Here is a 26,335-nt window from a genome sequence, read left to right on the forward strand (position 1 = left end):
TGCGCCCGGCCTAGACCTCTTAATTACAAAAGATGTATGTGCTTTTTTGAAAGAAAGTAAAATTATCCAGAAGTCTATTGATTCTTCTTCCTCACACTTATTCTTGGTTAAATACTGTTTAAAAATGTGGTGTAGATCCTTCCAGACTTTCCCCTGTGACCAACAGCTGAATTTTAGTAGGGCCAGGGCAGAGGTGAGAAACCCAGCCCTGGGGGACTCAGAGGAGGGAGGACAACAATCGCTAGGAATGATGGAAACATTCAGCTGTCCTCGCAATTGATAAAACCAATAGTCACACAGTGGGATGGAACTCTCTGCCCTTGGGTTTGCTGGGCTGGGTGGTCCCCATGCCCTCTGGGGAGAATCTGGTTAGGGGAAGCTGTGAAAATGAAACCCAAGGGAAAGTAGCCCCCCCCCCCCGCCTTTTTTTTTTTGAGAAGGAGTCATGCTTTTGTTTCCCAGGCTGGAGTGCAATGGCGCGATCTTGGCTCACTGCAACTTCCGCCTCCGTGGTTCAAGTGATTCTTGTGCCTCAGCCTCCCGAGTAGCTGGGATTACAGGCACTCACCACCATGCCTGGCTAATTTTTGGAATTTTAGTAGAGACAGGGTTTCACCATGTTGCCCAGGCTGGTCTCAAACTCCTGACCTCAGGTGATGCCCCTGCCCTGGCCTCCCACAGTGCTGGGTTTACAGGCATGAGCCACCATGCCTGACCAGTAGTCTTTATTTTCTAAATTAAAAAATATATATTTTTTTGAAGACAGGGTCTTGCTCTGTCTATTCAACCAGGTCTTGCAGGGTCTATTCAACCAGGTTAGAGTGCAGTGGCATGGTCATAGCTCACTGCAGCCTCAAATTCCTGGGCTTACATGATCCTCCCGAGCAGCTGGCACTACAGGTGCAAGTCACCATGCCCGTCAGGAAAGTAGTCTTTACACTTACTTATTTCTTGACATTTAGAATATTGGGAACCATTAGGAAATGACGAAGAAGAAATGTGAGATGAATGGTTGGTGTCAGAAAAGCAGAAGCATGTGTGTTTGTGATACAAACTTAGGGGAGAGAGAAAGGGCAGCCGAGCCTAGGATATGCTTCCAGTCCTGGGGAGGGGTTTGGGTGGTTGCTGGTGGTGTGTCTAGAGGTGATTAAGTTTAGACAAACCTTTGAGTGTGTGTGCGTGTGTGTGTGTGTGAAGAAGGAAGTTTGGTATGTCCTTGACCTGGTGCTCTCTGGCATGAAGTTACCATGGGCAGAGCTAATGGCAGATTGTCCTGGGCCTAGGAATGGTCTCAGCATTGCAAAGCCCCCTGGTGAACCTGAGCAATAAAGGTAGCCGGTTTCCTCTATGCTTGTGACATATGTGAGGGCTACATGGTTTCCTTCAGGAACTAAGTCAACCTGCCCTTTCTGATCCCAGAGCCGGAGACACAAGGATACTCACTGTAGGTGAACTGATCTGGGACCCTGGAGGTTCCTGGTACAACCTGTGTCAACTTGGGACACATTCTTGCACTTTTACTTTTCCAGAGGATTGTGCAAGCCTTTACTTCCATAGGCAGAGAATCTCATTCTTCCCCCTTGATCACCCTTCCCGTCATTATCCAAGAATTCCAGTCTTTCCAAAGCCATACTGGGAGACCAGAAAATTAGATGTGTGCACTATGTTACCATAGTGGCCATAAGGTGTCGCTGTTGTAAGGGTTTCCCCACAATCCATGGGCTCAGCCATTCTGCCCACCTGCACTGCCCACCTGCACAGGGCCGAGGTGGCATTCTACTCCAGTGCCCTAAAGCTGCTCCTTTCTCGGCCACCTCATGTTCAGCCATCATCCCTCACAATAGGGCACCCACCAGAGTTTCCAAGCCCGCAGTATCTTCACTCAGCCCTACCCACTGTGGGAACCTGGCCTCTGTGAAATTTTAGATCCTGAACTGGGGCCAGCCCCCTCTCTTCCCCTCCCTTCTGAGGGAGTCCCCTTAAGATCTTTTCCTGCCATGAGCCTGCTTCAGCGCATCCCAGACCACCCGAATGGCTGTCCCCAACTTCATCTCTGGGTTCCTGTGCAAATTGGTCCACCTTGCACCCTGGAATTCCAGGAGAGATCGTCTTTGCTGAACTACACACAGCAAACCAGAGATCTTATGTATAGCCTTCCCCTAGAACAACACACACTGACTTTGCATTCACATAACCACAGGAAGTTGGTCAAATGATTTTTCCCATAATAATGAAAATCTGTTCTCTGTCTCTAGCCTAGACTTACTCTATCGCTCTATATTTGCATAATTCCTTAAAATGTTTTAAAAAATGCCTAGAACTATTTTTTAAAAAGCATCCCATAATATTATCTTTCAGCTACTCCCTTGTATCAGCTAGGCTTTCTGAGAAAGAGCACAGTCTACTGGGTACTGTGAGGACAGCTTGATAAAGGACTTGTTTATCAAGGTGGACAGGAGGAGGGAACCCACCAGGCCTTAGATGGGGCAGTGCCATAGATGGAGTTATGTAGACGGACCTCAGCTATCACCCCTGGCCTGGCGGGCAGGGCCAGGTCTCCTCCGAGCATAGTCATTTTGAATCACTTTCAGACTTTTTAAGAATCCTAAGGACTCTGCATCCTCTTTGGAGAGGAAGCAGAGAGGGAAGCTGAGAACAGAGACTGGAGCTGGAGGGCTCGGGTATAAACCCTGATTCTGCCACTAACTGATTTTGTGGTTTGGGGCAAGTTACTTAACCAATCTGTGCCTTGGCTTCCTCATGTGAAAGTGGGAATCATGATAGTATCTACCTCACAGGGTTGCTGTGGAGAGTGAGTGTGCTGTGTATTTCTTAGTGCAGTGCCTGGCAAATAAAAAGTGTGTGTTAAATGAAACTAAGAAAACGCCAGTGTTTGAGCTGAGCTGATTAACCTGCTTCACTTGCAAGAAGGAAGGGCTTCTCTCTTGCCCTTTGATAGAGATCAAAAGACCAGCATGTCCGTAGGCTCTCAGAGCCCCTCAGGAGCATCGGGGAAATTACTCTGTCAGTTTTCTTTTTTGAGATGGAATCTCACTCTGTCACCCAGGCTGGAGTGCAATGGCGAAATTTCGGCTCACTGCAACCTCCACCTCCCGGGTTCAAGCAATTCTCTCCTGAGTAGCTGGGATTACAGGTACCCGTCATCATGCCTGGCTAATTTTTGTATTTCTGTAGAGATAGCCTCCTGAGTAGCTGGGATTACAGGTACCCGTCATCATGCCTGGCTAATTTTTGTATTTCTGTAGAGATAGGGTTTCACCATGTTGGCCAGGCTGGTCTTGAACTCCTGACCTCATGATCCGCCCACCTCGGCCTCCCACAGTGCTTGGATTACAGGTGTGAGTCACCGCACCCGGCCTACTCTGTCAGTTTTACCATCTTCTCCTTAGGTTTCTGGTGCAGGGGCTTTGACTTGACAGGCCAGGAGTGCCCTTGGGCAAGGTCACCACAAGGGCTGCAGCCCTGATTCAGTATTCTTAACCAGCTGGTGGGATGCTTCCTCCTCTGTCCCCCATGGTGGCTGTTTCCCAGGGGGCCCTGTGGTCCTTCATGCAAGTTGCCTCTGGCCCCGCTCTCCAAGTCAGTCCAGGCTAACACAGCTTCATGCTGAAATTCTTGTGTTTACTTAAACTCTGAGTGCTGTTTGGATGCTAAGAACAATTACTAAAGAAAATGTATATATACACAGTGGAATACTATACAATCTTTAAAAAGGAAATCCTGCCATCCTGATAACATGGATGAACCTGAAGGATTTTATGCTAAGTGAAATAAGCCAGACACAGAAAAACAAGTACCGCACGATCTTCACTTATATGTGGAATCTTAAAAAGTTGAACTCATAGAAGCAGAGAGTAGAATGTTGATTAGCAGAGGCCTGGAGGGGGAGACATAGAGAAAGGGAGATGTTGGTCAAAGATGTTGGTTTCAGTTAGACGTTTTAGAGATCTGTTGCATAGCATGGTGACCATATATTTCAAAATAGCCAGAAGACTAGATTTTTTTTTTTTTTTTTTAGACGGGGGCGACGGAGTCTCGCCCTGTCGCCCGGGCGGGGGTGCAGTGGCCGGATCTCAGCTCACTGCAAGCTCCGCCTCCCGGGTTTACGCCATTCTCCTGCCTCAGCCTCCCGAGTAGCTGGGACTACAAGCGCCCGCCACCTCGCCCGGCTAGATTTTTGTATTTTTTAGTAGAGACGGGGTTTCACCGTGTTAGCCAGGATGGTCTTGATCTCCTGACCTCGTGATCCGCCCGTCTCGGCCTCCCAAAGTGCTGGGATTACAGGTTGAGCCACCGCGCCCGGCCAGAAGACTAGATTTTAAACATTTTCACTGCAAAAAAGGGTAAGTAGGTGAGGTGTTGGATATGTAAGTTTGATCTTTCTCCAATGTGTACATGTATCAAAACATCACACTGTACCCTATAAATATATATAATGATTCTTTGTCAGTTTACAAAAGTTTATATTTCATCCTGAGTTCAAAACCCGTAACTGAAGTGACTGCTGGTGGGAACCAGGTAAACCTTCCATTCAGCTTAACTTTTGAGATGAGCTTGGCATTTCTTGATGTTGCTAGGGGAAAAAACCTCAGGAGTTTTGTTGTAATGGGAAGTTAAGAGTAAGATTGCTGATTTCATTCATTAGTTCAGTGAGTTTCTGTAATGAAGAATATATGTGTACCCATAAGAGTCAATATGCATATTTACTTTATTATCTGTAAAGAAAAAAACATCTGATAAGGAATGAATGGAATTAGGCCTCTTGGTTTTTTGTGTAATTACATGTAATGGGGACTGGGTTTATCGCTGACTGTGGGGTCTTCGTGGTTCATTGTAGTGGTACCTGTGGGCTGGGGTTTTATCCTAATGTCACTCTACCATGGGAAACGTAATGATCTGTTTATTTGGAGCCTTAGAACAATGCTACATCTCTAAAAAATACTTTGACCATGAGTTTTCAGGTCATACGTCCATTATGTCAAGTAGATGCTGTAGTCCTGTGAGGAAGGTGGTAGTCTCGCTTCCATTTTTGAGGCTCAGAGCAGGGGTTGGGAAGTAGGAAAGAAGAGCAGTAAAGATTTTAGGAGTTAGACTGACCTGGGTTTGAATTCCAGCTCTCTTGCATTAGCTGTAGGGCCTTGGGAAAGTGACTCTTTCTCCCATCTGTAAAATGACAATATTAATAAATCCTACCTTACAAGTCATTGTAAGGATTGGAAGTAATAAATGTGAAATAGCATAGTCCAGCATAATACAGCAAGGACACTGGAGTAGGTTTTTACTGATTTTTGCTCAAGGTGATAAAGTGAATGGCTGAGCTGGAATTTGAGCCCAGGCAACCAGAGGCCACCACCATGTTGTACCTTCTTTGTGTTCGGGTGATGATTAATTCCCACGAATGATGGCATGGCTCCCGCTGGAACTGTGAATGCTTTCTGCTCCTGGAAGCCAGTGAGGATTCCTGCATGGGTTTCTGGGCCTCCACCTGGCACATGTTCTGGATGAGAGGTCTGGCACAGGTGGCCACCAAGAGCAGGGCTAGTGACCCCAAGAGCAGATGAAGGCTTTATGTACACCAGAGCACTTACAAGGCAGGTGGACCCAAATAGGGTGACCACTTTCTCTTGGTACAGCTGGCTGCATCAAAGTGAAAATGCGGGGCCCCTTGTTCAAAAAGCAGGAAACCAGGCCGGGCACAGTGGCTCATGCTTGTAATCCCAGCACTTTGGGAGGCTGAGGTGGGTGGATCGCATGAGGCCAGGAGTTTGAGAACAGCCTGGCCAATGTGGCAAAACTCCATCTCTACTAAAAATACAAAAATTAGCCAGGAATGATGGTGTGCACCTGTAATCCCTGCTACTGGGGAGGCTGAAGCATAAGAATCACTTGAACCTGGGAGGTAGAGGTTGCAGTGAGCTGAGATCATGCTACTGCACTGCAGCTTGGGCAAGAGAGCGAGACTCTGGCTCAAAAAACAAAAAACAACAACAAAAACCAACAAAGCAGGAAACCAGTGCCATTAAAGGTATGAGAAAACACAAAATGTTTTCTCCTGCGGCCTCTCTCTTGACCTCTCATAGTGTTCTCCACGTGTTATTTAATGTTGCGCTCCCTTGGGCATAGGGAGAATTGCCTGGCACGTACGTACAGGCTGTCATAGGCATCTGGGGTCCTGCTGTGCGACTCCATGCACACATGGCCCATCAGCCTCTGAACAAATGCCTGGACCCAGCGGGGGCAGGAAGTCAGTCACCCCCTTCCATGGACATGCTGCTCCTAACCACGCAGACAGGTGGCCCACAGGGATTGCAGCCTCTGTGCTGGAACATGTTTTATATCTGGATCAGGGGTGGGTGAGAGGCTCACCCCCACTGAACTGCCTGCCTGGTGTGCCATAGAGCTGCCAGCCTGGGTCAGGGGTAGCCACCGCCATGCCCCATCCTGAGCTGCTATGAAGCGTGTGTGCCTCGCTCCAAATCCTCCTGATCTCTCATTCAGGCCTCTGTCATGTGTTAAGAGAAGTGAGTGGCTCAGAAACTGGCCAGGAGAGGCAGGAAGGTGGTGGGAAGTGGTAACATGTCTCAGCTGAGGCTCCACGCCCCCTGGCATGTGCTCCAGTTGTCCCCTTGGACTTCACTTACAAAACACATATTCAAAGAGAAAATAATTACGCATGTTAAGATGATGATGGCAGAGTATTAAAACCCCAGCCCTGTATGACTTCACTGCTCACATGCCCTTGGAGCCAGCCCTGCCTGGCCATTTTCCTGAGACTTTTTGCAGTTTTAATAGCACTAAAAGTTCCAGGTCCCAGAAGTACCCTCAGTCCCAAGCAAATCGGGCTGGTTGGTCACCACACACCCAAAACAAGGCTACTCCCAGCCTAAATTCTTCTTCAGTGACCTTAGCTAGAATTTGAAAACCTAGAAGGAAGCTATTAATTTTTGCATGCATGTACATTTGTGACATTTCTTTCTTTTTCTTTCTTTTTTTTCTCTTTTTGAGACGGAGGTTTGCTCTTGTTGCCCAAGCTGGAGTGCAATGGCGAGATCTTGACTCACTGCAAACTTCACCTCCCGGGTTCAAGCGATTCTCCAGCCTCAGCCTCCCAAGTAGCTGGGACTACAGGCATGCGCCATCGTGCCAGGCTAATTTTGTATGTTTAGTAGAAACGGGGTTTTTCCATGTTGCTCAGGCTGGTCTTGAACTCTCGACCTCAGGTGATCCACCCGCCTCAGCCTCCCAAAGGGCTGGGATTACAGGCACGAGCCACCATGCCCGGCCCATTTGTGACATTTCAAGCAATATACATTTATTCTACATTTTATTCACACACACACACATCTGAGTAGGAGAAGGGGCTTAATCATCCCAGATCTTAGGACTGCTGAAGGTCTTCAGCCTGGTCCCCAGCAGGGTAGCTTCTGTGCCCTCCAGTGGTGGCTGAATTCACAAAAGGGGGCGAATCAACTCACACCCAGCTCTGCAGGAGGGGACATTTTTGCACACGCCCCTGAATCACTCCCAGAGGCCAGGAGCAATTGTACCAAAGAGAAAGTTCCCGTACTGATAAATCCAGCCCTTCTCACAGGCGTCTGGTTGGGTGGAGCATGTTGGCTAGGGCTCAGGCCACCCCAGGTTCCTCTCCTATGGCTTGTAACCATGGGCAAGCCACGTCATCTCACTGAGCCTCTGCTTCCTCTTCTATAAATGGGACTATCTTGCCTCATAGGCCAGAGGGAGGACTAAAGGAAGTCAGATGACTGGAGTGCCAGGACAGAGCCTGGCCTGCACTAGGTGCTTAATGAATACGAGCTTGATCTACGCAGATGGAACTTTTACAATAGTCCCACATTAAACCTGGCTGGCAGGATGGCTCTTGGCTGTCTCCAGGGCAAAGTGAAAAGACTCACTTTGGTGAGGAAGCTCATGAGTTTGTAGGTGCAGCTAGTAGACCTGACTTGCCCCCGCTGTGTGCCTCCTCTGCCTCCTAGGGCAGGGCTGGGCATGTGTCGGGGTTTAATACACGAATGTTGGACAAATGAGTGAAAGATAACTCTCTTTTATGAGTGCTTCCTAAGAGCCAGATGTGGCGCTGAGCAGTTCCTTAAATCATCTCAGTTCTGTCCACAAAATCGTGAAGAAGGCTGGGCGCGGTGGCTCATGCCTGTGATCCCAGCACTTTGGGAGGCTGAGTCGGTATGATCACTTGAGTCCAGGAGCTTGAGACCAGCCTGGGCAACATAGTGAAACTCCAACTCTACAAAAATTAAAAAACTTTTAAAAATCGTGAAGAAAATATGATTATATCAATTTATAGACAATGAAATGGAGGCTCAGAGAGGGTAGCTAACACCCCCCTACCGCCTAGGTCACACAGAAAATTCAAGGGAGAACTGAGATTGGAATCTAGGTGTGTCTGCTTCCAAAAAGCTGTGTTCCATTAACATTCTTTCCAGTGGATATTCTGGCAGGAGCTGGGCTTCCTGTCATGGACGCTATGGTTTTGGGAGGAGATGCTTAGTTCACTCACACTAACAATGACCATGGCAGGCACATGCCCTGATCTTCCACAATTAATGTGTCTTGAAATTCTGAAGTCTTGAGTACACAGGCTTCTGCTTTGTTTTCTTCTTCTTCTTTTCCTTCTCCTTCTTCTTTCTCTTTCTTCCTCCTTCTCCTTCCTCCTTCCTCCTCCTCCTCCTCCTTCTTTTCTTCTTCTTCTTTCTTCTCCTTCTTCTCCTCCTTCTTCTTCTCATTTTTTTTTCTTTGAGACAGTATTGCTCTTTACTCAGGATGAAGTGCAGCGACACAATCATGCCTCACTGGAGCCTTGACCTCCTGGGCTCAAGTGATCCTCCCACCTCTCAGCCTTCCTGAGTAGCTGGGACTACAGGCTCTTCCACCATGCCTGGCTAATTTTTTGTTTGTCTGGTATTTTTTTTGGAGAGATGGAGTTTCGCCATGTTGCCCAGGCTGGTCTTCAACTCCTGGCCTCAACAAATTCTCCTGTCTTGGCCTCCAAAAGTGCCGTGATTACAGGCGTGAGCCCACTGTGCCTGGCTCATAGAATTATATAACGTGTAGTCTTTTGTGTCTGACTTCTTTCACTTGGCCTGGGGTTTCCAATGTTCATCCATGGTGTAGCCTGTGTCAGCACTGCTTCTTATGCTGGATATTTCTTTGTATAGATGTATCGTATTTTATCTGTCAGTTGACAGATGTCTGGGTTGTTTCCACATTTTGGCCATTATGTATAATGTTGTTAGGAATATTCATGTACAAGTTTCTGTGTGTACATGTTTTCACTTCTCTTAGAAGTGGAATTGTTGGGTCATATAGTATTGCTTTTTTTTTTTTTTTTTCATTTTGAGATGGAGTCTCGCTCTGTCACCCAGGCTGGAGTGCAGTGGCACAATCTTGGCTCACTGCAGCCTCCACCTCCTGGGTTCAAGCAATTCTCCTGCCTCAGCCTCTGGAGCAGCTGGGATTATGGGTGCACACCACCACGCCTGGCTAATTTTTGTATTTTTAGTAGAGATGGTGTATAATTCTTTTTCTATGTTGCTGGATTTGGTCTGCTAGTATTTTATTGAGGATTTTGGCATCGGTATTGATAAGGAACATTACTCTGTAGTTTTCTTTTCTTGTGATGTCTTTATTTTTAACCTTTGGACTTTAACTGTTTTTCGTTTTTTAAAAACTCTGCTATCTTTCCCCTAAGTGTGGGAGCACCTTAGTGTCAAAGACATAGTCCATGGGCCTGAGATTCCTAGAGGTCCGCACGGGGCCCATCATGGAGTAGGGGCAGGGGTGATGACTGAGACCAATTAGGCAGCACCTGCTCTTTACCAGGCTCTGTAGCATCCTCAGGGTTCAAGTGCATTTGAAATTTGTTTATCCCAGTTGGAAGTAGCCATGCCTGCCGATCTCTTTAACTCCAAACAGCACCAAGGCACAGGCCATTCTGCTTATTTCACAACAGTCTTGCCAACACTGGATGCTAGAAACATCCTTGTGTGCTCCCCAGTGCCTGGTACAGGAGAGGACTGCACACAGTGGACACTCTGTAGGTGTTTGATAAATGGCTGAAAAGGAGGGAACTGACCCCTGCAGCCCCCCTGCTCCTCTCCCCCCCACTTTCTTTTTGAGATGGAATCTTACTCTCTTGCCAGGCTGGAGTGTAGTGGCGCAATCTTGGCTCACTACAACCTCCGCCTCCCGGGTTCAAGCGATTTTCCTGCCTCAGCCTCCCAAGTAGCTGGGACTACAGGAGTGTGCCGCCATGCTAAGGTAATTTTTTGTATTTTTAGTATATACAGGGTTTCACCATGTTGGCCAGGATGGTCTCGATCTCTTGACCTTGTGATCCACCCACCTTGGCCTCCCAAAATGCTAGGATTACAGGCATGAGCCACTGCGCCTGGCTGCCCCTTTTATTTTATTCTTTTGAGACAGAGTCTCGCTGTCACCTAGGCTGGAGTGCAGTGGCGCCATCTCAGCTCACTGCAACCTCCCAATCCCGGGTTCAAACAATTCTCCTGCCTCGGTCTCTTGAGTAGCTGGGACTACAGGCACACACCACCACGCCTGGCTAATTTTTGTATTTTCAGTAGAGATGGGCAACTGATGACCAGCATGCTCCATCCAGGGAGGTGCTCACTCAATGTTTATTGAACAACGAATACAGAAAAGAGAGTCCCTGGAGCTCTATGTGTGGAAAGTAGCCCTTCTGGACAGAAAGAATGTTCGTGGTCCATGTGGTTTGAGTCTGTTAGGAAGGACACTAAGGCACATGGCTGGTGATCTTTGCGTCACAGACGTAGGTGAGCTCGTGGTGGAACTCCTCCTTCTCTGTAGATTTCTAGGCTGGGCACAGAGGTGAGGGCAGAATGCTGGGGATCCCGGCGGATCTCCCCACAACTTCCTCCAGGGCAGGATTTCCACCCAGGCCCAGCTGCTCGTTTCTCTCCTTCTCCGCCAGTCTGCACTGCGGCAGCCATGGCTCACACCAGAGGGATGGGGTAGGAGGCACAGGCAGCCAGGCCACACATGTTCTTTCCGCGCTCGATGAGGAAGTACCTGGGCAAAGAGAGGAGCTGAGGCCCAGCCGGCGGTCTCCTGACCACAGGCCTTTCTAGAATGTTTTGCTGCTCACCAAGAGCTGACTTTAGGGATGAGACCCTCTGAATTTATTCATAAAACAGTAGCATTCAGCTTATTTGATCACCAGCAAATCACTGACCTGACTTTATGAAGAATTCATTCTTCCTTCTCCTTGGCTGCCAAATGAACATTCCATATCCCACTTCTCCCGAAAATTTACCAAGGGCCCCCCCCTCTTAGCCCTGGCCAGGCCCTCACACAGCTATTTAATCAACAGGACCCTGAGGGAACATGAAAGCTCTCCTTTTCAGATGAAGACATGGAGTCTGGGAGGAGGACAGAACAAAGCCACAGCAGCACGTACAAAGGCCGCCCCATGCCAGCCTTTTCTCCCCAAAGGAGGGGCTGTCAGTGATCAGGGGTACATTTGTTGCCTTGATTTCTCAGAGACGGACCCTCCCAGACACTGATTTCGTGCCAGCAGAGTTCCGAGTTCTGAGCTGTTTTCCTAGCAGTCCTTCTGAGCCAGCTGGTCTCCTGCTCTCCCTGCAGCATCCTGAAGACCTGGGGCCCTGTGAGGGCTGCTAATGGGGGCTTGGAGATGTGGAGGCTACATTCTCATGCTCCCTTTCCCCTTGGCCTGGGCTAGGGCTTGGCTGACCAGCTCATTTGTGGAAGCCGTAACTCTGAGGTGGAAGTGATGCCCCCAGGGCCTCCAGGCCCCAGCAACATCCCCCTCCCAGCAGTGAGACCTGGGAGCTGCTTACCCGTTCATTCCCCACTGGGGACCCCAAGAGTTTTTCACGATCCAATAAGGGGTCCCATTTTCTTCTCCATACCCAACAGCCAGTACTGCATGGTTTACTTTATCTGGAGTTTTATGGCAGGAAGTACTGGAAAACAAAATTTAAAAAGAGGTGATCACATGGGAAGGATAAAAGCAATGACAGTCCCATCCAGCAACGCCTCTTTGAGTACTTTAGAGCAATGTTCCCCACAGGGGACTAGGGAGGTATGTAAGGTGGTGATTTAATCACATTTAGTCACCGCGAGAGAACTCCTTTCAGTTCTTTTTATATTTTGAGATGGAGTCTCACTCTGTTGCCCAGGCTGGAGTGCAGTGGTGCTGTCTCTGCTCACTGCAACATCCACCTCCAGGGTTCAAACAACTCTCCTGCCTCGAACTCCTGAGTAGCTGGGATTACAGGCATGCGCCACCACACCTGGCTAATTTTTGTATTTTGGGTAGAGACGGGGTTTCATCATGTTGGCTAGGTTGGTCTTGAGCTCCTGACCTTGGGTGATCCACCCGCCAAGGCCTCCCAAAGTGCTGGGATTACAGGTGTGAGCAACCACACCCGGCCCTTTTAGTTCTTTTGGTTCTTCTGCTCCTGTTGGGAGACTCTCCATATGGTGCTGGCCCATGTCTCACCCCTGACACTTTCTACTCCCTCTTTCCTAGCAAGGAGAGAGCCGCCTTCCTACTGCACCTTCTTCAGGCAACAGCGTCTGGCAGAATTTAACACAGCTTTGCCTTGTTGCCACTGCATTTATTAAATATTACTTTACACCTATGGCAAAAATACAACTTCTTCTGTTTACAAAAGTGAACTAGCTTCCATAAGGAAATTCCAAGAAATTCAAGAGAACAAACTGCAGTGGTCAGGTGTGAATTCAGCTGATGTGTAAGTGGGCCATGGGCTCGCGCCAGGCCCAGGGCCAGGTGCTGGGATCCAGGCAGCATGCATAACTGTCCCTTGGAAGCCCTGTCTGGCAGGGAGCAGGTTGGCAAAGAAGCTGCTTCTCTACAGTGGCCTGAGGGCTGTGACAGTGGGAGGGTGACAGAGCCCGCAGGAGGGGGATCAAACCTACCAGGGCGGGGGTGGGCAGGGTGGGTTAGGGAAGGCTCCCTGAGGAGGCAGGGAATGCCCATGGAACTATGAACCCTTCTGTGTGCCTGGGCTGAGGGCTGCAGGGTGGAAGAGAGGAGACAGGGGTTTGATGGCAGATCATTGTGGAAAAAGAGGGAGGACCAGATCATGAGGGTCCCCCCGAGGGTAGGACCCTGGGAAAGCAGGGACACTGGTGTATTCAAAGGTTGGTGTGTCAAGAGGAGTGTTTCAGAAGGCAGAGAGCTCCCAGTGGAGGCTGGAACAGCGTGTGGGGGGTTACGGGGTCCAAGGACAATGATGGCCAGGGCAGAGCCTCAGGGAGGGAGAGGAGAGCACAGACGTGAGTGACGTTAAAGGGCAGCAACTGATGAAGGGAGGGAAGTGAGGCTGCAAGCCAGGCAGGCGAAGAGGTGCTGATGAGAGAAACCCCGTAGTAAAGAGGCTAAAGCTTGGTTTTTCTGAAGAAGCCTGGGTGACTCCTCCAGCACAGGATCCTGGTGTGTGAGGGCAGCTACTCTCGTCTCCCTATTTTATGTCTTCAAATTTTTAAACATGGGTTTTCTTTATCTGAGACAGAGCTTCGCTCTGTCACCAAGGTTGGAGTGCAGCGGCACAATCTTGGCTCAGTGCTACCGCCACCTGCCGGGTTCAAGCAATTCTTGTGTTTCAGCCTCCCGAGTAGCAGGGATTACAGGTGCGCACCACCATGCCTGGCTCTTTTTTCATTTTTGTATTTTTACTAGAGATAGGGTTTCACCATGTTGGCCAGGCTGGTCTCTAACTCCTGGCCTCAAGTGATCCGCCCACTTTGGCCTCCCAAAGTGCTGGGAGTACAGGCGTGAGCCACCACGCCTGGCCTGAACATGGGTTTTTCAAACTGGAGGCAGCTCTTCTGTTAAGGAACACAGAACTCTCACATTTTGGCCCTAGCTCTCACTAGCCAGGTGGCCTGTGTCTGCTGTATCCTTTCTGACCTTCTCTCCTTTGCTATGAGAAGAGGCCGTGGCTCCTAGCCCTTGGGGCTGTGTGAGGATTACCTGAGGGATGTGTAAAATGCCCAGCACCTGGCAGGTGTCATGAAGGGTCTGACACACAGGAGTCTGGGCTGCGAGCCCAAGTCCCATGAGTGGGGTGTGAGGAGGCCCACCAAGGCCCTCCCCACTGTCCCTCCTGGTTCCTGGGACCCCGACTCACCTGGAGTAGATGCCCGTTTTATACATCATGAAGTCCTCAGTCACCTCGAAGGCAAAGCTCACAGGGTTGTAGAGCGCCACAGCCTCTACCATCGCTTCCTCATCATACTGTAGAAACAGGACCGAGACGGACACACATGGCCTGTCACCTCCCTACGCCTTTCACAGTACAGCCTTTTGCCTCAAGCTAGGGGCTAGAGGCCCAGAGCAGCATCATGGCCAGAACTAGCTCCCCTGTGGCCTCTCTCCTTTCCCGTCTCTGGCTGGGTCTGTCTGGCCATCTCTCATTCCTCTCCCCAACTCTGCTCCTAGGAAACCCTGCACCCTCTGGGATAGGGACCTTGGGGTACAGCGTGGACCTACTCATTCAGTCATTCACACCCATTCCCTGAGGTCCTCTCCTGGGCCAGCAGCTCTCAGGGCTGCAGAGATGGGTATGATGTCCCACTACCCCAGGACGCCCTACACCCATAAACCCAGTCCACAAAGCTTTGCTGCTAGAACACAGGGATTATAAACCATGCACGGGTAGGTCTCAGATGGCGGTGGAAACAAGAGAAGACCCAGCTGAGGGCTGTGTGCCTTCTGAGTAGAACCTGTCCCGTCCAAGGGGGAAGGCAGGTGGGGGAAGTCAGGGTGGCTTCCTGGAGGCTGCAGCTTTGGAACAGAGCTGCAGAGACCAGGTGACAGCAGCAGGTAGAACCTCATGTGGAACTTTAAAAAAACCCCAAGTCCAGGCTGTGCCCCAGACCAACTACAACAGTATCTGCAGGGTGGGGCTCAGGCATCAGCACTTTTTGGAGCTTTTGGGTTGGGGGTGGCTGGGTTCAAGTGCGCTAACGAAGAGACCTCTGGGAGTTGAAATGGGGGTGAAAGTTACCTGCGCTGAGGCCAGGGCCCTGCTGAAGGGAAGCAAGTGCAGGAGGGACGGGGCGCCCAGCCTCCCTCCATCCTGCCTCCCTGGAGGGGTGGACAGAGACCCAGCGGTGAAAAGCAAACAGCTGCCTGGCGAGGGAGTGCCTTCCTTCCTGGTATGTGGACGAGGCCTTGTGAGCCCGACAAGTCGGGGCATATCTGAGACACGGAGGCACAGAGGCCGGCCCAGCACAGGGGTGATGACTTCTGTAGGTGGCACAATTTCCACCCCATGGGCCTGCCCAAGAGGGCTGAATGCCAGTTCTGGCCTGGTCGTCAGGGCCCTGCAGGTGTCACCAATGAGGCTCTTCTGGGGACCACGCAAAGGATACCTTTGAGGCCCCAATTCACCTGTCTGTGGGATATCACGGCCCAGAGCAGCCAGCTTGAGTGACAGCAGCAACATTCTGAAGAGGGTGATATCCTGAGTACAGGGTGTGGGCTGTACGCTGTCAAGGCAATGAGCCCTGGTTCTGGAATGACATATTCTTAGTTTAAATCCAGCGTCCATTTCCTAGCTCTGTGGCCTTGGGCATGTTACTTAACCACTTGGAGCTCGTTTCCTCATCTGTCACATGAGGTAATAAGGATGCTCATCTCCTAGGGCCAGTTCGGGTCTAGAGGGGATAGTGTGTGTTGAGGGTTGGTACATCGCCTAGAAGTACTCCATCAAGTTAAGGATGTTACTGCTGAGAGCTTGGCATATGCTTCAACTAAATGGTTGTCATTACATTTAATGTAATGCTGCTGTCATTACACAGACATCACGTTTGTGAACTGTACATATATTCGTGGGCACACACACAACCTGAGGGATATTCCTCCACTCCTCACACACACCCTCCCACACTTGTACGCATGCACACTGGAGTCACGAGGGCATTCACTCACGTTCCAGTTCTCTGGGAGAAGCAGGGTAAGACCACACATCCCTATTCACTTGAGGTCAACTGTGACTGGGCGACTTGCTTTGGCTTTAGAGCTAGGGCATCATTTACCACCCTCTTTCCCTCTAGTCCTGGCATGAGGCCAATGACACCAAGCACACAGCACCCTCCCTAAGCTGTGCATGGGCGCAGGAGTGCCACATACCCTTTGACTGTTGTCAGCCATGCAGATTGGGCACAGTTGTTATTACAACAGAACCTGGCTCATCCTGAGTGACACTCACCCTCCTCAGTCTCACACACGCTGTGTCAAGCACATGCTCATACCCGCTTCTGTGGGATGTGGACAATTGCTTGCATTTTACAGGCAAGAAAATAGAACCACAAGAATGAAGGCATGGGTGGATCTGGAGTTCAGAACCAAAGAGCCTGCTTGCCAGTTTGCACTTTCCCTCCCATCTCCCACCTCGTCACTGTCACAGCAACTGAGACCCAGTGATAATCGGAACTCATCAAAGGGATGTGCTGCCAGAAAGGCTGCCCTGCTGGGCCCGTTGGCTATCGGACAGCGTGAGAGAGGTCTTCTCATCAGGACACATTCCCCATCCCAGAGGGGGATCGGCACTCACGATTGTGATGTTGGCTACATCCTTGACAAAGCCGATGGCCTTTCCAGGCTGGAACTTGCAGTCACCATCCTGTTGAGGATGCAAAGGGCATGAAATACAGGTTAGGGACCTGAAGTCTCAGCCTCCCCATCCAGTTCAATAACATTTACTAAACAAAACAAGATGTGCCAGGGCCTGGCATCCTTGTCTTCAAGGAGCTTACGGTCTGGTAGCAGATGGTCCTGTCCTGGCTTTGGCAGAGGTGGGCACACATGGTGTGTGGTGGGAGCCTGGGGAGGGGCCTGACCCAGCCTGAGGAAACTTGCTGAGAAGTGGAGGCTGAGTCAGAGCCTGTGTGGCAGGGGAGTGGGGACAGTCTCAGCCCAGGAAACAATGCTGGCAAGAGGCAGGTGCAGGGGTAAGGTCACAAGGAGGGAAGCACAGCCCTTTCAAGGCAGGAGAGAAGGCAGCAGGACAACGGACAGGACTGGAGGGAGGGCAGGACCTGGCATTTAGGAACCAGCATGGGGCTGGGCCTGGGCGTGAGGTTAAGAAGGGAGAGTTGGCCAGGTGCAGTGGCTCACGCCTGTAATCGCAGCACTTTGGGAGGCCGAGGCGGGTAGATCACGAGGCCAGGAGTTCAATACCAGTCTGGCCAAGATGGTGAAACCTTGTCTCTACTAAAAACATAAAAAACTAGCTGGGCATGGGGGCGGGTGCCTATAATCCCAGCTACTCAGGAGGCTGAGGCAGATAATTGCTTGAACTCGGGAGGTGGAGGTTGAAGTGAACCGAGATTGTGCCATTGCACTCCAGCCTGGGCAACAAAGCAAGACTCCATCTCAAAAAAAAAAAAAAAAAAAAAATGAAGGGAGAGTAAAAGAGACAGGGACAGGGAGACTGAGTTGGAGTCTGGGCTTTCTCCTGAAGGCCTCATGGAGCCTCTGCGGCTTTCTGATTCAGGCAGGCGTGGGGTCTGACCTCAGGGGTCTGGATGGAGGCCCCAGTCTGAGCGGTCAGTGACACAGATGGGCAAAGGGAGTCGTGTGAGGTCTATGGTGGTCAGCAGGCTGGCGGCAGGGCAGGGTAGGGAGGGGGACCAGCCTGACAGGACTATGGACACCCAGGAAATTCTGAGGGAGGCCAGTGCCACTCGTCACCGCGAGGGGAAATACAGGAGGAGCAACAGGTCTTGGGGAAAGACAAGTCACTTGGCTGTGGCCAGGCTGGGCGGAGGTGATGGTGGGGAGAACCAGCAGCCTTGATAGCGTGGGGGTGGGGGTGGGCCCCCAAAGGTCCTTGGCACAAGAGGCCAACTGCATGGACAGAGGCTAGAGGCGAGAGGATGGCACTCGTGGCAGGAGGGAGAGGAGCCAGGAAGATGGGGCAGGTAGGGGGAAGGAGGGGTCCTGAGAAGGCTGGCTCAGGAAGGAGAGATATGGTACTGCAGAGCGGGTATGGGGTGAGAATAAGAGGCCCCTGGACTAGTGAGAGCAGTGGGCTCAGGTGGGTGGAGGAGGGGAAGGAAGAATTTGGAGAGCACAGACAATTGTGAGAATTCCAGTGGGAGGGAGGTGGAGGGAGAAGGGATGTCTTCCAAGGCTGGGGAGGGAGTGAAACTAGGCGTGCTGTACACCAAGGAGACAGAGCGGAGGCTGTTGGAGTTACCTTGCCCTGGTAGGGGTAGGTGTCTTCACCCATGATCCCCTTGTTGTACAGGATGTACTCGAAAGCCTGGCTGGGGAGACCCCTGCAAGAAGTACACACAGGTGAGCCCACCTGGGGCTGTCCTGATAGAGGCGGGACCCTCGGGGGCTAGCGCAGCAAGATGTCTGGCCTGGCAGGCTGGGGACTTGGTTGGGCATGTCCCAGTGGCAGAGGGGGTCTCTGAGAGGCCTTGAGATAAGACTCAGCAAACTCAGGTGAGGCCACCGGAGTCCAAGGACCAGTCCAAACGTGCCTCAGTGGGACAGAGACCCTTCAAGGCCAGCCGCCCTGTCAGGAGCACACAGCCCCACACCACAGTCAACAGCATCAGCCCAGAGCAGTCATCAGCACGGTCGTGCCCCTGAGCAGGTGCTTCCCAGGCATGACTCCCTGACCCCTCGTGTCGACCCTGTGTGGTAGATGCTGTAATTTGCTGAGGCAAAGAGGCTGAATAACCTGGCCAGGGCCACACAGCTAAAGCTGGGAAGTGGTTCAAAAGTGGGTCTTTTTCTACATCACATGGCCTCCCAGAATAAACAAAAACTCAGCAGCTGCCCAGCAATCCCCATCCCTTCTCTATTTCTCTCCATAGAATTCCGTACCACCTGACCTAGTCTAGCCTTGACCATGGTCTGTCTGAGCCTGTCAGAACGCCCGCTCCTCCAGTTCTGCTGAGCGCTGTATCCCCAGGGCCTACACACAGTGGGTGCTCCATGATATTTGTTGTATGAATGAGAAAAGGAAGTACCATCCCGAACCAAAGCAAACAGACTCCTTTGAAAAACAGGCTGGATGTGGTGGCTCACGTCTATAATTCCAGTACTTTGGGAGGCCAAGGCAGGCAGATCACCTGAAGTCAGGGGTACGAGACTAGCCTGGCCAACATGGTGAAACCCCGTCTCTACTAAAAATACAAAAATTAGCTGGGTGTGGTGGCACACACCTGTAATGCCATGTACCACCGCCAGGAAGCTGAGGCAAAAGAATCGCTTGAACACAGGCAGCGGAGGTTGCAGCGAGCCGAGACTGCATCACTGCACTCCAGCCTGGGCGACAAGAGCAAGACTCTGTCTCAAAAATAAATAAATAAATAAATAAATAAAGAAAGAAAGAAAGAAAGAAATAAAAATAAAAACAGTGAGACCCCAGAGTGCCCAAATGTCAGACTCTTGTTATGGGTCAGATTTCTAAGCTGTGGAACGGAAACAGACCAGAAGTGAGGGGACACTGAGCAGGATGGTGGATCTGACAGCAGGCTGTGACTTCACCCCTGGGTCCCCAGGACTCGGCCGCAGCACGGCTCCCTGCAGGAGGAAGAGCCAGCTCAAAGGGGCTGGGGCCTGGGAGAGGGATGTGCCCCAGGGAGGTGGAGGGGAGCTGAGGCAGGGCACCCCAAGGGCCTGGCTTTATGCACACAATGTGCCAGGTGAGCAAAGGCCACCGAAATGTCTCAGAGCACTGCATGAAGGGAGGGCCACAGTCACTTTAGAAATGTCAGCAAATTCCTGGCAACCTGCTTTAGAGTGGGCCAGGAAAGCAGGTCCAGGCAAGGTACAGCCCTTACGCACGGCCACCTCACCCTCACAGGGCGCAACGAGCTTGGGAGGCTGGGACTTTAGCAAGTTCATCTAAAGGCCAACCCTGTATCTGTGTGTGGATCTCGGGTTTGGAGGATGATGTGTAATGGTGTGTTGCTCACTCTATTAAATTCTTTTAGCCACACTCCCAGAGGCCTTGGTGGCGGGTGGGGTCAACTGTGCTGTGGAGAGCCAGGTGATACAGTGGAGAGAGGACAGAGGCCTGGGCTCGGATTCTAGCTCTGCCCTGTCCTGGCTATGAGACATGGCCATGTGAGGTGACCACCCTTGTATGACAGAGACCATTTAGCCATCACCCAGGGCAGTGGTGGGATTATATCTGTGGCACAGCCAGCACACACTGGATCCTGTCAAAGCGGTCAGTGGGAAATGAGGAGGTTTTGGGCCCCTCCTGGTCAGGGACATACCCTTGGCAGCCGTGATTGTTGAAGTCCTGGGCACAGTCCACCAGCTGCTGTTCAGCCTGGAAGAAGGACACAACCCAGTAAGCTGCGAACTGAGAAGCCATCAAGGGTTTGGCACGAGGCGCTGAGCCTCCCTGGCTGGGCCACATCTGGGGCCCCATCAGTGCTGTGTCCAGGTGACCAAATTATAAACTCCCCAAGGGCAGGAACAGTTGCTGTATGTCCTGCAGTGCCAGTTCAGCAGCTGGCATATGTCGGGAGGGACTCAGTAAGCAGGGGCAGCCAGGGAAGGTGAAAGGCGGCGAGGGCTGCTGGGTCCAAGCCCTTACCCTGTAGGTGTGCCCATACGATGCAGAGCATGGGGTCCCACAGCGGTGTATAGGATGGGGGAAACAGGCCTAGCCAGAAACCCTACCCCCACCTGTCTTCAACCTAGGGCCCTCATGGCCTCACCAGGCCTGCTGTGTACACTCCCTCCTTCCTACACAGAGGCAGGGGCTAGGACAGTTCCTGCAGGGGCATCATCCTTCTCATGTGGGCGAGGGGATGGAGGCATAGGTCCCAGCTCTTCCCTCATGAAGACAACTAAGGCTGCTGGGAAGGGCGTAGCTCCTAGTTGGTTACCCACCAGGCAGGCTCCGCCTTTCTGAACCCCTCCACGGGGAAGGCTCCAGGCTGTCAAGCTAAGGACCACCCAGATCCACCTGGGAATGAACCCTTGGGCCAGTTCCTTAATAAACTCAGATCCTTCCCAGGAAAAGCATCAGTTAAGATTCTCATGCTACATGTCCACAAGGCTGGGGCATCTGGGTCCACCTGAAACAGCACCCTTAGCCAGTGCTCCAGGGAGACCAAAGGCTCAGGCCTGGCCCACATCAGGCTGGGGTGTCCTCTGCAGGGGGTGGCCTGTGGCTGATTTCTTACCAAGGACAGCATCTTCCCGGTTGCGATGGCGATCGCAGACTCCAGGGCCCCTGTGGTGGAGAAAGTCCAACAACTGCCACAGCCACCCTGGAAAGGCCAGCGGAGGGCAGAGGACATCAGTGATGGGGACACCGTGAGACAGCCCTGCCTTCTGCCTTCCTCTGCTGATCCTGCCAGAGCTCCCGAGTCCTCAAGTGCCTTGACAGTTTACAAAGCCCTATTCCAGATCCATTCATTGTGAGCCTCACAAGTCCTGAGAGGCTTGCAAAGGAGCAGGAGCAGCAGGTGGCCCATCCCAATCCCCACCTCTTGGTGGCCAATCCCCACCATCCTGCCAGGGCCTAGAGTCCCCCACCCCATTCTACAGTCTTCTGGCTCTCTTCCTTCTCGATCTTCAGCTGGCTCCTCTTTTCCCCACTGGTTCCCTGTAGAAGGATGCCCCAAAGTTCTGTTTTTAGAACCTTCTCTCACCTTTCCACCTCCAGTCTCATTCTGCCCACAGTCCTGTTAAACTAACAGCTCCCCAAACCCTAGCCCAGTGCTGACCTCCACTCAGGCTCAGACATCCAACTAACTGCCAGACAACCCCACCCAGACACCCCTGACACCCCAGACTCTGGGGGACCCGCCCCATCCACCCATCTCCCCACCTTCTGACAGTTCATTGCTGCGGCCTGGCCCCCTTATTCACAACACCTCCAGAGTAACATGAGGGTTAGGTGTGGGGGGCTGCAGCCTGCCTGCCTGGTTCACATCCCAGCTCTGCCACACACCAGGTGGGTGACCTGGGCAAGTCACTTCCCCTCTCGAAGCCTTGGCTTCATTGCTTGTAAAGTGGGAATGGCGAGGGTTCCTGCTTGCAGGGCACTAGCAGGGTTAGGTCAGATCCTGCTGGTCAGGCGTCGCCCCCATGGGCACAATGCTGGTGGCTGCTGTAAGGATTTCTCTTGGGCTCATCCTTGTTTCTTTGCCTCACTGGTTCAGTCTTTCATCTTCGGCTTCTGAAATATCTCTAAGTCCCCTTCCTGCCTTCCATGTCATCATCCCAGGTTCACACTGGCCTCCCCCAATCTCTTCCCTTTACATATCTCTCTCAGCTGGGGGAGGGAGGGACGGCCTGGTGAGACAGTCCCTGAGACAGTCAATGAGGCAGGCGTGGCCACTTCCGGGGAGACTATGCTCACTGCTGAAGGAGGCGGAGCTGGGCTGAGCCTTGGGTGCTAGACTTGGGGCAGGGGCCCGGTTTTGAGTCCCCTCTGTCACTTACTTACCTTGGACCTCAGGCAAACCACCCTCCCTCTCAGGCTCCCCCCCGTAAAGTGAGAAACTCTCAAAGGGGGTGCTGAGCTGATGGACGCTGGGGCTGCTGTCCATCTCTATCCCCACACAGCGGCCACAGTAAGAGATAGCACGCATTTATGACAGGAAGTACTTCATTCTGCTCCCTTAGCCCAGCTGGCTGCGTTCTGCCTGATAGCCCAGGATCAGTTAACAGGAGGACTTGGAAAATTCTTGGTGGGCCTCCCTTTCCTACCTGTCCAAGTGGTGAGCAGGTTTAGGTTTCCACACTTACTATGTGTTGCCCTGAATTGTCATGTAATTCTCAGAGGGTCTAAAAAGGTCACAGGGGCAAAGGTAGGCTTCTGCTCCACTCCCTGCAGCAAGGAGAGGTTTGCTTTGGCTCCTGGGTGCTAGTTAAACATCCAACACTTGGCAGGCTCCATGAACACTGTGAGCCCGGGAGGATTTAAAGCTGTGCTGCATGGCTTTTTGGAAAGTGAAAAAACATTTCTCATGAAGAATTTTGATGGAAAGCCAGGAGTTTCCAGGAAGGAAACCTTCACTTGATATTTCTTAGAGACCAGAGGTCAGCGTCTTTCTGAAGAAGGCCACAGCAGGTTCACTGCTAGGGGAGGGGCCACAGCAGGCTGGGAGAACAGCGGGGGCTGGGTCCAGACTCTGGGACAGGGTCTGTGTTGAGACCCCCCCACTGCTCCCCCATGGAGGAAGGCGGGGCCTCTCACCTTGCCAAGCCCTCTGTGCCCCACAACGAGGGCCACAGAGGCCAGCCCCCGCCATGAGAAGCTTGCTGATGCATGACACATGGACTAACCAGAGGGATGCGGCCAGCCAGGGCAGGGGCTGGACCCTGGTGGCTTGGAGAGGAAGGAGCGGGGAAGAGGAGATGCATGGCATTCTGGTGTCCAGATGGGCACAGGGAACATAATGTTTTGGATGGCTCTGTAGGAGAGATCTGGGACCATTGGGAAAATGTGAGGCGTGGAGAAGGAAGGCAGTGAACTTTAGCCCAATAAAGAGGAACTTTGGATCCTCCAGAGCAGCCTAGAAAAGTGCTGACCTCCCCGGCCCCTCAAAGGAAGAGGGCTGGAGAGATGCTGAGAGGAAACAGAGGCAGGGATGTGCTTAAGGTGGTTTTGTGGACCTTTTGAGTTGTTCTTCCTGGTGTATTGTCTGGGAGTGTGGCTGTTTTGCAGGGAGAGGATGGAGATTGCCAAGCATACCTGATTTTTCACAGGTGAGACAAAATTTCCTTTTTTCCGCCAGTCCATGGAAGGTGGGTAGGGACCAGTACCTCGAAGGTAGTTACTTTTGGTGGCTGAGCAATTCTGGAACAACCAAATACATTATTTTCAGGAAAATAAACAAAACCAAACACCTTTCTGACAACAAGAAGAAGACAGGTATAAAAATGGAATCACCAAGAGAGAATGAGAAAGACTGCAGCTGTCAGAACCTTCCCTCTCCTGTCTACTGCTCCCAAATGCTAAATTACATGTCCCCTTGAGAGTCCAGAGCATTAGGATAGCGCAGACAGATGTAGCAAATAAAAATACAGCTCAGGCCGGGCGCCGTGGCTCAAGCCTGTAATCCCAGCACTTTGGGAGGCCGAGACGGGCGGATCACGAGGTCAGGAGATCGAGATCATCCTGGCGAACACGGTGAAACCCCGTCTCTACTAAAAAATACAAAAAACTAGCCGGGCGAGGTGGCGGGCGCCTGTAGTTCCAGCTACTCGGGAGGCTGAGGCAGGAGAATGGCGTAAACCCAGGAGGCGGAGCTTGCAGTGAGCTAAGATCCGGCCACTGCACTCCAGCCTGGGCGACAGAGCGAGACTCCGTCTCAAAAAAAAAAAAAAAAAAAAATACAGCTCACCTAGTTAAATTTGAATTTCAGGTAAACAACAAATAACTTTGTAGTGTAAGTATATCCTGTGCAATATTTAGAATATACTTATGCTAAAGAATTACTTGTTGTTGATCTGAAATTCATTTTTAACTGAGCATCTATATTTTAATCTGGGAGCCCGAAGTTAAGGGTCCACATTGCTAAGGCCATGGGCCTGGACTGCTGAGAGCTGACTACTCTGGTTCCCCCAAAGAATCTGGGGACACCCTCAGCTGCATCTGGGGATGGGACTGAATCTGCCTAGAAGCAGAGCAGGCTCCAAATTTATTCCAAAGGTTTCACTAAAAGGATTCAGGTTTGGTTGCAATGAATTATACCTACCTGAGGCTCTGACCAAAGATACTTGTGCTTTATTTCAGCAAAGCTCATGTCTGAAAATTGGTTCAGTGCCACTACAAAGAGGAAGGAAAAAACCAAAATAAAACAGGTGGCTAGTGAATCATTAATGAAGAGACAAGAAAAAATGATAAAACCTCCTGTTTACCTGTATCCTGTTTAGAACGACTGCAACTCATCTCCTTTAAGTTTCTGTATTTAATATAATTCAGTATGCTAAGGTCAGCCCTTATAGTGCTGCCAAAATACCTGGGGAACTTTTTCAATGGTATAGATATCCGGGCCACACTCCAGAGATGCTAATGCAGTTGGTCTGGGGTGGAGCCTGGGCACTTACTTTTTTAGATACTCCCCTCATCAATCTGATGGATGGCTAGGTAAAGAACCACTCCACTGGTGCCAGGGGCCTTCCCACCTGCTGCCTAATTTGGTCTCTACACAGCCCCAGGAGGGATGCGTGATCATTTCCGCTTTTTCTTTCTTTTTTTTTTTTTTGAGATGGGGTCTCGCTCTGTTGCCCAGGCTGGAGGCAGTGGCACAATCTCGGCTCACTGCAACCTCCGCCTCCCAGGTTCAAGCGATTCTCCTGCCTCAGCTTCCCTAGTCGCTGGGACTACAGGCGCCTGCCACCATGCCTGGCTAATGTTTGTATTTTTAGTAGAGATGGGGTTTCGCCATGTTGGCCAGGCTGGTCTCGAATTCCTGACCTCATCTTCAGGGATTACAGGCGTGGGCCACTACACCTGGCCTCATTTCCTCTTTACTGCCCATGTTAGCATCCCTGAAGGTCACAGGCTAGGACTGGGCAGAAATGAGTTTCAAGCCCAAGTTTCCTTCCAGTTCATGCTTGATGCCTTTATTACCAATTTAGTCAACTACCAATATTTCTCAGAGTCCTTAGCAAATATGCTGGACGTGTGTGTGAGTTTCTAGTGAAATTAATCTGGAGTGAAGGCAGATGTTCCCAGGGGCTGCTCTGAGCCCTTGAGCAACCCCTACCCCCCACAACAATCCAAAGACAGAGCTTGGCTTCTAGGCTAGACCCTCAGACGGCAGGAATGGGGCAGGGGCTTCTACAGTCTCTTGTAAACTTCACAACCACCCAGAGGGGTACCGGCTTTGTCCCAAATTTACGATCCCACATTACACAGAGAGTAACAGCGGAGCCACAATCTGAGGTCAGCCAAACACAACTTCAGAGCCCGGGCTTCTGCTCCCCCCACCCACCAGCACCCAGTGGGCCCTTTCATGGGCTGGTTCACTAACTGACTGCCTTCCAGGAAGGAAAGTGTCCACATACTTTTAAATGTGTGGTTCCCATTGTTGTGGGCATTTATCTTCCTCCAGTTGCTGGCAAACGTCTGCATCCTGTGGTGGTACTCCTCCGTGCTGTATGTCTTATGGTGCTAAAACAAAACACGCCAACAGCAAGTCATGGAAACAGGATACAGCTCCCCAGAGGGAGACTTTTTTGTTTTCGTAAGAGGAAAGATGAAGGTTTTCTTTCTGCTATCATTCACAGGCCAAATCTGTGTTA

The 26,335-nt window shown here is 51.2% G+C and overlaps 1 protein-coding gene across 2 annotated transcripts in view; it reads right to left on the minus strand.

Annotated features, from left to right (window-relative positions):
* Positions 1–3,762: 3,762 nt before the first annotated feature.
* CTSH (cathepsin H) overlaps positions 3,763–26,335 on the minus strand; it is a 28,684-nt gene continuing 6,111 nt past the window's right edge. The window contains exons 3-13 of one of the 2 annotated variants that reach the window (XM_023193393.1): positions 26,099–26,204; positions 24,784–24,854; positions 23,778–23,882; positions 21,256–21,342; positions 20,335–20,390; positions 18,291–18,372; positions 16,644–16,712; positions 14,214–14,320; positions 11,895–12,020; positions 5,119–5,184; positions 3,763–3,898 (exon numbers count right to left, since the gene is read on the minus strand). In XM_023193393.1, coding sequence (XP_023049161.1) covers positions 3,847–3,898; positions 5,119–5,184; positions 11,895–12,020; positions 14,214–14,320; positions 16,644–16,712; positions 18,291–18,372; positions 20,335–20,390; positions 21,256–21,342; positions 23,778–23,882; positions 24,784–24,854; positions 26,099–26,204 — 927 coding nt within the window. In that variant the 3' untranslated portion in view covers positions 3,763–3,846. Of the gene's footprint in view, positions 3,899–5,118; positions 5,185–10,663; positions 11,104–11,894; positions 12,021–14,213; positions 14,321–16,643; positions 16,713–18,290; positions 18,373–20,334; positions 20,391–21,255; positions 21,343–23,777; positions 23,883–24,783; positions 24,855–26,098; positions 26,205–26,335 lie in introns of those variants that run through there. The other variant, XM_023193394.2, reaches the window with a different exon arrangement.

Source organism: Piliocolobus tephrosceles, chromosome 6, assembly GCF_002776525.5.
Source record: "Piliocolobus tephrosceles isolate RC106 chromosome 6, ASM277652v3, whole genome shotgun sequence".
NCBI classification, from domain to species: domain Eukaryota; kingdom Metazoa; phylum Chordata; class Mammalia; order Primates; family Cercopithecidae; genus Piliocolobus; species Piliocolobus tephrosceles.